This window comes from Aegilops tauschii, chromosome 1 (assembly GCF_002575655.3).
Source record: "Aegilops tauschii subsp. strangulata cultivar AL8/78 chromosome 1, Aet v6.0, whole genome shotgun sequence".
NCBI lineage: Eukaryota > Viridiplantae > Streptophyta > Magnoliopsida > Poales > Poaceae > Aegilops > Aegilops tauschii.
In genome coordinates, this window is record NC_053035.3 from 434,947,688 (window position 1) to 434,956,479 (window position 8,792).

At 52.9% G+C, this 8,792-nt stretch overlaps 2 protein-coding genes across 2 annotated transcripts; one reads left to right on the forward strand and one right to left on the reverse strand.

Annotated features, from left to right (window-relative positions):
- Positions 1 to 859: 859 nt before the first annotated feature.
- LOC141037295 (uncharacterized) lies at positions 860 to 2,621 on the reverse strand. Its single transcript, XM_073506378.1, has 3 exons — positions 2,454 to 2,621; positions 1,599 to 2,399; positions 860 to 1,498 (listed from the first exon to the last, which is right to left on the reverse strand). Exons 1-3 carry the CDS (start codon positions 2,619 to 2,621, stop codon positions 860 to 862), a joined length of 1,608 nt encoding a protein of 535 aa, XP_073362479.1.
- A 572-nt stretch (positions 2,622 to 3,193) lies between these two features.
- Positions 3,194 to 6,986, forward strand: LOC109742818 (F-box protein At5g46170). Its single transcript, XM_020301914.4, has 2 exons — positions 3,194 to 4,679; positions 6,463 to 6,986. Exon 1 carries the CDS (start codon positions 3,354 to 3,356, stop codon positions 4,635 to 4,637), a length of 1,284 nt encoding a protein of 427 aa, XP_020157503.1. The 5' UTR covers positions 3,194 to 3,353; the 3' UTR covers positions 4,638 to 4,679; positions 6,463 to 6,986.
- The last annotated feature ends 1,806 nt before the right edge of the window (positions 6,987 to 8,792 follow it).

The following is an 8,792-nucleotide window of genomic DNA, read 5'->3' on the forward strand; positions in this document are numbered from 1 at the left end:
GGAGTAAAAACGACCTACATGCGTGGATCCGGTGACCCCCTCACCACCGACGACCGAGGTTGCCGGCAGATGGGAGCCGCCGGAGAACGATGTTGAAAGATCGGCCTCTCCTGGCGGCGGCCAGGGTTCCAGCCGCCAGGGAGAAGAGGAAAACAACGATACGTCGTGATTACGTGGTTCAGGTTTAACCTGCGGGGTACAATACCAAATTGGCGAGATCAACGACAGAGTAGATCAATAGGCGTACAAGGCCACAAGGGCACGTACCTTCCTTCCCATGTGCTGAGCTTGGATTGTTTATTCATAGCTACAGAAAACATGCGGTATAATCACAATGGTTGACGGCCGGAAAGATGGAGTTGAGAGACCAATGAGAGCGATCGTTTCTCGGTTTAAAAGAAAGGGGTCCGGACCTCTTTTTCTGATACTGTGAGAAAACCAGGGTTTTGGAGATACTACGGTCTTGTAAACTGGAGCATTTGGTGACACCAAACACATCAAAGTATTTTAAACCGTGGTTTTTAAAAGTACCATGGTATTTTTCTAAAACTCCAAAAATACTGCAGTGCCAAACGCAGCCTTAGAGCATCTCTAGCCATTGGCCCCTCAAGGGCGTCGAAAAAGAGCGGCCCGGGGGCGAACCGGCGCTAGATTGGCCCCTGGGGGCGATCTAGCTCCCAGCCACGCCCCCAGGCGCCGCCTCCCAAGACGCGACAAATTCAAACTTGGTCATTCCCGCTCACAAAAAAAAGCCACAAGTCCGGAGATCAGCGGCTCATCAGTTCGGCGGTCACCTTGCCAGAGTTCGGCGATCGGATGAAAAGTTCGGCGTACAAAAAATGGAAAGGACGCGTGGGCATCAAACGGCGGGGTCGGCCTCTTGCGTCGGTGGAGTCGGCGTGCGCGGGCTTGGCGGTGTCGGAGCTGCTTCTGTGTTGGGCGGCGTCGGCGCGGCTTCTGTGCTGCTGGGCGTCGTGGAGGCATCATCGCTCGGGCTTGGCGGCGTCGTCGGCGTGGGCGTGGGAGTTGGCGGCGCCGTCGACGACAGCTGGTTCAGGATGAGGCCGTGCTCCGCCAAGTACCACGCCTTGAGCTGCTCGTCGTTGCTCTGGAGCATGTCCGCCCCGCCCATGAGGAAAGCCAGGTCGGTGTTCCTCTTCTTCGCGGCGACGTTGGTCCGGAGTAGGTCGAGCTTGACGGCGCTGTTGGTCATCAACGCCGACCACCGCGCCTCGGTCTTCTCTTCACGCAAGGCGGCCCGGGCCTGTGCGTCGGCGAGGCAATGCTCAATGGACTCCTGGACTCGTGCGGTTGCCGAGTCGGCGTGTTTCCCCTTCTTGGCCCCCTTGTTTCCTTCGAGGCGCCCGTCGCCCGCACCCGGCGTCGGCGCGTCCAGCTTGTAGGTCTCCTTGGCCTTGGCGAGGGTGCGCCGGACATCCGCGCACTTCTCGATCCGCTTGAAGACGTGGAGGTACTTGAAATCTTGGTCGCTGCTGTCCTGGCGAAACATGGCGAACATCCGCACCAACTGCGCCGAGGAACAACCAGTCAGCGGCGCGCACCGACGAAAGGAAAAAGGAGAGGCCGGCGTGTCATACGTGATCCTCGATGCTGGCGTCGCTCTCCGAGCGAGCCGCGATCTCCTCGACGATCCCATGCCATTTGTTGCACGCCGACTGGATGAGCCCCCAATGGTTCGCCATTGCCTTCGCCCCGCGCTGCATGTACACGCCTTTGAAGTAGGGGTCGACGAGCTTGCGCTCGTCGAACTCGGCCTTGATGCGGTCCCAATACGTGTCGATGCTCTGGTTCGTGCCGGTGATCGGGTCGAGGCAGACGACTTTCCACGCTTCGGCGAGGCACTCGTCCTCCTTGGACGCCCACTTGATGCGCGGCTCGCCGGTCCTGGCCGTCCCCTTCTTCTTCTTCTTCTTCTGTTTCCTCGCCGGAGCAGGCGCCGGCTCCTCCTCGTCCTCCGGCTCCGGCTCCTCCTCGCTGTAGTCGAGCTCGCCGTCCATGTCGCCGTTGATGTCGTCATGGGTAGTAAACCCGGGGGACGCGGCGGCCGCGGCCGAGCCGGCCGTGATGATGTCGTCCATGTCGGCTTCGGTCGCGTCGGTGTCGCGAAGAAGCGACGTGGAGGCTTGGGAGAAGGGCAGCGCGCCACGACGGAGAGGGGGCGTCGGGGAGGATGCGTAGGCCGGCGGTGAGTAGGTGTACAGAGGGTATTGCACGCCGGCGAAGGCGGGCGAGGGCGTCCGGCGGGCCGGGTGACCATGGGGGAAGGTGACGTTGGGGTTGAACCCGCCGGGCGCGTCACCGTCGGTGTAGCCCGGCGACGGCGTGCAGCCCCAGGGTTGCGGCGACGACGAGAAGCCGGCCAGAGAACCGACGCTTTGCTGGCTTCAGGGCGCGTACTGGCCGTGGCCGCCGGGTGGGTTCATCATCCCCACGCGAGCCGCCTCGGCTTGTTCGGCCGAGCGCTCCGCCTGCTCCGCCGCCGCCGCAGCCGCGAGCCGCGCCGCGCTGTCCCGTGCCTTCTTGGCGTTGGCCCCGTTCCTCCGGTCGGTGGTGACAGCCTCCCGGCGCTGAACTTCCGCCCTCCAGTCGGCGTTGGACATGCCCGGCGGCTTGGACGGCGGCGCCCTCGGCTTCCTCTGCTTCGGCTGGGCGACGGCGGCGGTCGGAGCCGTCGCGGTGGGGGGGCCACGTACTTCTTCGGTGACATGGCGGCCGACGGGGAGGGGAGGAGGAGGAGATTGACGGGAGGAATGGAGAGAATGAGAGGGAAGCCGGGTGGAAAAGCGGGAAGAAACGGCGGAAAAAGGCCCTCCTCTCGCCGACGGAACGGCCCCGCACCCCTTTTCGCTTGTGCCGGCGCCCCCAGCGCGCTGGGTTCGGCTCGGGTGCGCCGGCTGTTATTTTGGTCCAACCCGACGAAAAACGGACTTCTAAAGACGCGACTGGACCGATTTTCGCCCGTCAGCGCTAAAAAATCGCCTTGAGAAGGCCCGTTGGGGGCGCGGATGGAGTCGCTCTTGGCGTTTCATTTTCTCAATCACATCGTGGTGCCGGTAGGGCCTGGCACCGACGGAACCCACAGCGAATTCCTCTCCGAAAACTCCCAAAGCTGAATTATTAAAGTGAAAAAGAACTGCATTACACCGCCACGATTTCGGGAAGGTGCAGGGGCTCCACGGCATTTTGTCTTCCCCGAGAGAGCAGAAAACATCATCAAGGATTCAAGGCAGTGCAAGCCGTCCACCTCCACGCCCGCTCCCTCCTCTCCTCGTGGCCTCCCACGCCCCGCATTCCCCCCTCCCCCAGATCCGGCCCCCCGACGCCGCCGGCCGATGGCCGCGGACGCCGCCGCCGCCGCCGCGGGGCCCCGCCGGTGGCGCTGCGAGGAGGAGGAGCGGCAGCCGCACCGCCTCTCGGCCGCCGCGGCGGCCGACGACCGCTTCGACGGCCTCCCCGACCCGCTGCTCCTCCTCATCTTCAACCGCATCGGCGACGTCAAGGCGCTCGGCCGCTGCGCGCTCGTCTCCCGCCGCTTCCACGCCCTCGTGCCCCTCGTCGACTCCGTGCTCGTCCGCGTCGACTGCGTCATCCCCGACGACCCCGCCTCCTCCGCCTCGGGCTCCCCGTCCTCCTCCGCGCCCTCCTCCCCCACCGCCTCCGCCTCCGCCCGCGCGCGCGGCGTCTTCTCCCAGATCGCGCGCATGCTCATCGGCGGCATCGTCAAGCCCATCCAGGCGCTCGGCCAGATCCTCTCCCACGCCGGCTCCGCCTCCGACTTCCCGGCCTCCGCCTCCCTCTCCTCCTTCCGCCGCTCCGCCGCCTCCTCGCTCTCGTCCTCGGCGTCGGCGCCCCCCGGCGACGTCTCGCACCACTCGCCCTCCGAGGTGCTCCGCTCCTTCAAGGAGCTCCGCAGCCTGCGCATCGAGCTCCCCGCCGGCGAGCTCGGCATGGACGACGGCGTGCTGCTCAAGTGGAAGGCCGACTTCGGCTCCACGCTCGGCAGCTGCGTCATCCTCGGCGCCGCCTCCGCCTCCGCCTCGCCCTCCTCTGCCGCCAAGGACGGCGCCACTGCCGCACCTCCTCCTGCGACCGCTGATTGTGCCGAGTCTGACGATTCAGGGAGCATACCGGAGTCCTTCTACACCAACGGGGGGCTTAAGCTGCGGGTGCTATGGACCATCAGCTCGCTGATTGCGGCGTCGGCCCGGCATTACCTGCTGCAGCCCATCATTTCCGACCACGCGTTGCTGGAGAGCCTGGATCTGACGGACGCCGATGGGCAGGGCGTGCTCACCATGGACAAGTGGCAACTGCAGGAGCTACGGGTCAGGCCAGTATCAGCGTCTGGTGACTCGCACCGCACGCTCATGCCGGCCCTTAGCATGCGGTTGTGGTATGCGCCACACATTGAGCTGCCTGGGGGCACGGTCTTGAATGGAGCAACACTGGTGGCCATCAAGCCGAGCGAAGAGGCAATGATGGATGCAGTTGGGAATGCAACTGCTGGGTCAGCAGGTGGATCCTGGGTTTCAGATGCTTTTGAGGAGCCATATCGGACGGCCGTCGGTGTGCTTCTCAAGCGGAGGATGTATAGCCTTGAGATGAACTCATTCTAAGCTATGGAGGGAGTGCCATTCCAGAAGTTTCATCTGTGAGAGGTAAATTTCACACTGCATTCGGTCCAATATTTGTCTGATTATTTAGCTTTGCCTCTAAGGACTGACTCAACCTTATTTTGCACAATTGTGACACTATCATCACCAGCTCACCACCATTGTGATGCATTGTAGATTTGTAGCCAACGTAGTTAGAAATTTTAAGATTTGAGTGTTAGTCGGAATGTTGGATTTAGGTTTACCTCGTGTTAATATTTTGGTTATTTGTCGTAAGAAGCAAATTATTATAAACCAATCATCGAATTAGTGTGTACTTATATGGAGTTATTGTGAAGCACTTGTTTCGGCTATTGTATACTAGTTCTCCCTTTAAATATTCAGTTTTGGCTCCAAACTCAATTTACATGAGTACATTGCTAGACTGAGTGTACAACCATACAATGGAACTCAATTTAAAATCATACTTCTCATGAACATTATGAACTCTGGCAATACGTTATTGCACAAATCCTGAAAGAGTATCGGAGTTTGAACAGGCTCCTAGATTCATGATTCAGCAGTGATGTGTTTGGTGTTCGTTACTTCAGTTTTTTTGGTGATGGTGATAAGCCAGTAACCTTCATATAAACTTAAATGAAATAATTCAATTTGTATGATCAACAAGTGGTTTGCCAAATCATTATTCCCGGTCACTTTCTTTCTTTTTGCGACGTTGGAAAATTATGTTAGCACTGATCATCATTCATCAGTGATACATGACATAGATAATCCTGTTTGATTTGCCTGTGGCGCTTAATTTATGAGGTGTCAATTCTTCTTCTGAGTTCTGACTCTCGAAAATTTAACTGACTGACCAAGTTGAAACCCACATATAAGAATGTCCATCTTTCCAGCAAGAAGCAAACAGGTTTAGCTGGCTAGCTTTCTTTGCTATGCCTAATATCTTGCATTTTCTTATGTACAAACACCAATATCTACCCGCAAACTGTCGTTTTCAGCTGTTTTACCATTTTGATAAGAGCTGTACTCTGCACTTCATTAAGAACCATCTTTCCCATTATTACTTTGGACATGTGCAATTAAGGAATAGGAAATAAAGAGAGGGGGTGTTGGAGATTTGGGGAATGCTAGGGGCTAAGGGCTAGTGGAAGGCAATTGTGGTTTAAGAAAAGAAAAATGCTGTGCACCAACCTGTACTTTCGGGATGTATTATTTCTACCCATTATGATAAAAGTTGCACCGCGTGCTCTTTAAGGATCACCCGTTCCATTACTACTTCTGAATTGTGCAGTTAAGGTAGGAAAAAAAAGGAGAAATGTTAAGAAGTCTTGATGCTAGGCTAGTCAAAGGAAAGTGTGCTTTCTGGGACAAAAGCCGATCTTCTTAATTGCGTTGGTTACCAACTTACCATCATGTGTATCTGCCGATATGGCCCAACATGCTGTGTACTTTAGTCGTAGAATTAGGTACTTGCTATGCATAGCCCAAGCACATATGAGGAATCTTCCGCATTCATCCATCTAAATTGGTTAGTTCCGCTTCAAGGATTTTCGCTCAGGAGAAGATGAGGGTGGATGGGCCACTTAAAATGTAGGATCCACTTAGTTATATGTAGGCTGTAGATTTCAGGCCCTACTACAATAGTTTCTGGTCGATTTATAATGCCATAAAACTCAAATCTGTTTAATGTAATGTGCAGTTGTACACTAATTAACTAATGTGCAGAAGGCTATATGGAAAGCTGTAATAACTTTGTAACTGTGGAGTCCCTTCACTCTTCATAGCATTTTGCTGAAATGTTTCACGTTCCTGTCTCTGTTTTCAGGTTTATTCTGTTCTCTCACGAGATGCAACTCGAAGCACAATGTAACTTAAGCAATGGAGTCGAAGTTCTCTGGCTGCCTATTTTACTCCAGCCTGCACCTACCTGAGAAACCCGGACAAGTAGTTAGTAATGTATGAACGTGGAGAAAAGCTATGTGCATCCTTCGGGTCTGTTCGGAACCTCTCAACTCGTCGATGTTGGAGCTGCTAGACAAGTCATCGTTGAGCCTGCTGGCGGCCGTCCCTCCACTTGCCTACGTCGGATGTGGCGGCATTACGGGTAGATCTTCGTTGTATGTATGGATCCTCGTGAAGCTGGTGCTAACACCATGTCGATTTCTCGCTTCGGATTGTAGCTCTTTTTGGAAAGGAAGTTTGCAGCGTTCTGTAGCATGAGATGTACATGAGTATCTGCAAGTTCGTTTCTAGTCTGAACTTGCAGACCCTCCGTAAATGTTTACTTCGAAACAAGGGCTAATGTAGTGGTACAATGCTGTGTGTTGAGTGCTGAAGCATTTCTGTGTCGATGCTGCTGCTGAGAGCATGTCTTATTCGGGGTCGGCGTGAAATATTATTTCGGCCTCGACTCTCTTCTTGTACTGTTGTTCTATGTGTTTTTGTTTGTTTGCGGGATTTTTTTTTTTGAACGAAGAGAGGCCTCCCCCTCTGATTTCTGTTATTAAAGAAACCATCTGATTCATTACATAGACCTACTCAAAGAACTACCAGCATATCATCATCAAAAACCTGAAAGCAAACCCGCTAAACAGGCAGTAAACACCAGACTCCATACTTACAGCACATTGCATGGCAATGAAATGCACGGGAGGTCGAAGTTGAAGAAGCTTCAGCCATGGATCCGGAAAGAAGTTGAAGAAGCTTCAGCCATGGATCCGGAAAGCTCCAGGATGCCACCCTTGAGATGCTCGGCAAACTTCACTTACATGCTCTATGATTTTTGCTCCCAGCATCAACACCTTTGGACTTTCCTCCTTTATCTGCGACATTGCTTTTTATCAGTACAACAGAATCATTACTGATAGTCCTTTCAAATACTATGTCATTTCTACATCTCAAAATAATCCAAAATATAGCAGCAACACCAACCAACACCAACTACTAAAACATACACTCAAACTATCAGGTATAGATCTTAAATTGAAAGCACACTTAAAAAGGCTCCATACCAGTCTAGTAACAGAACATCTAAAGAAGAGATGCTCAATGCTCTCATCATGACCACAAAACACACAGTTTTGCTGCCTTTCCACCTCCTTAGCAGATCATCTCTAGTTAGGACATTATTCATGACCATCAATCAAAGCATGACTCTGATTTTTGGTGGAATTTCGGTCCTCCATAAAAACTTTCGTGGGAATTCATGTCTGCTACAACTAAATGTCTATAGAGAGATTTGACAGTGAATAAACCATCAACAGTCAACATCCATTTTACTAATCTTTATTATCTGACTCATGTCAGGAGAGTAGGCGCCTGTATCGTATCTTTCCCTTTTTCTTGTATAAATTTAAGTTGGCCCAGTCCTGCGTTCTTCATGCAGTTGAACACTTCGGGTGCTGATCCAGATGAATATGGGGCCTGTTTGGATGATATGACACTTTTCGTGTTTTCCCGAATCCTATTCAGGGTATGTACGTTTTGGGTCACGTTCGGCATCATATTTGTTTGCCTCCAAAATCCCAGTCCGCATCGTCCTTCATAGTTTAAATTGCACTACAAGGAGTTTGCATCTATGGAAATGGTCGATTCAGGCGTTCCCACAGAGCTTGTCTGAGGGGTGCCTTGAGCTTCGTGTCGTGCAAAACTAAACAAGCATACGAGTAAGCAAACAACCGAAATTTGACCCACTGTGCCATGGATTAGGAGGGCCACTCACAACCATGAGGCGTGGAGCTCCCACAAGGCACTAGTCATCAGCATCTCCTCGGCCCAGAAGTAGATGTTTAACTCGGTTTAGCTCTTAATTTAGGTTGTGTTATGTACAATGAACCAACAAGTTCTCTAAGTCTAGTTTGAACTTCTATTTTAAATGACCATCTGCAGAAAGTTTCTATTTTGAGGAAGGGTTGGTGCAAAAAGCTATAACTCAAATTTGAGGACTTCTAATTTTTATGGGTTAAAATTTTGGGGAGGTGCCAGAGATGATCTAATATAAGTGCTAGCTCATGCAAGTCATCTAAAATATTTATTTCAATTCGATAATTTTCCACTTAACCATCATGGGCTCATTCATTAGGATAATCAATACCAAAACTTTGCAACCAGATTATGAATATTTGTATTCAATGTTTGTTGTGAATGATATCTACA

Coding starts and splice junctions, on each gene's coding strand:
- LOC141037295 (XM_073506378.1), bottom strand. CDS start 2,621: ATGTCCAACGCCGACTGGAGGGCGGAAGTTCAGCGCCGGGAGGCTGTC. Junction 2,400..2,453: donor AACAAGCCGAGGCGGCTCGC/GTGGGGATGATG, acceptor CCCTGAAGCCAG/CAAAGCGTCGGTTCTCTGGC. Junction 1,499..1,598: donor ACGCCAGCATCGAGGATCAC/GTATGACACGCC, acceptor ATGTTTCGCCAG/GACAGCAGCGACCAAGATTT.
- LOC109742818 (XM_020301914.4), top strand. CDS start 3,354: ATGGCCGCGGACGCCGCCGCCGCCGCCGCGGGGCCCCGCCGGTGGCGC.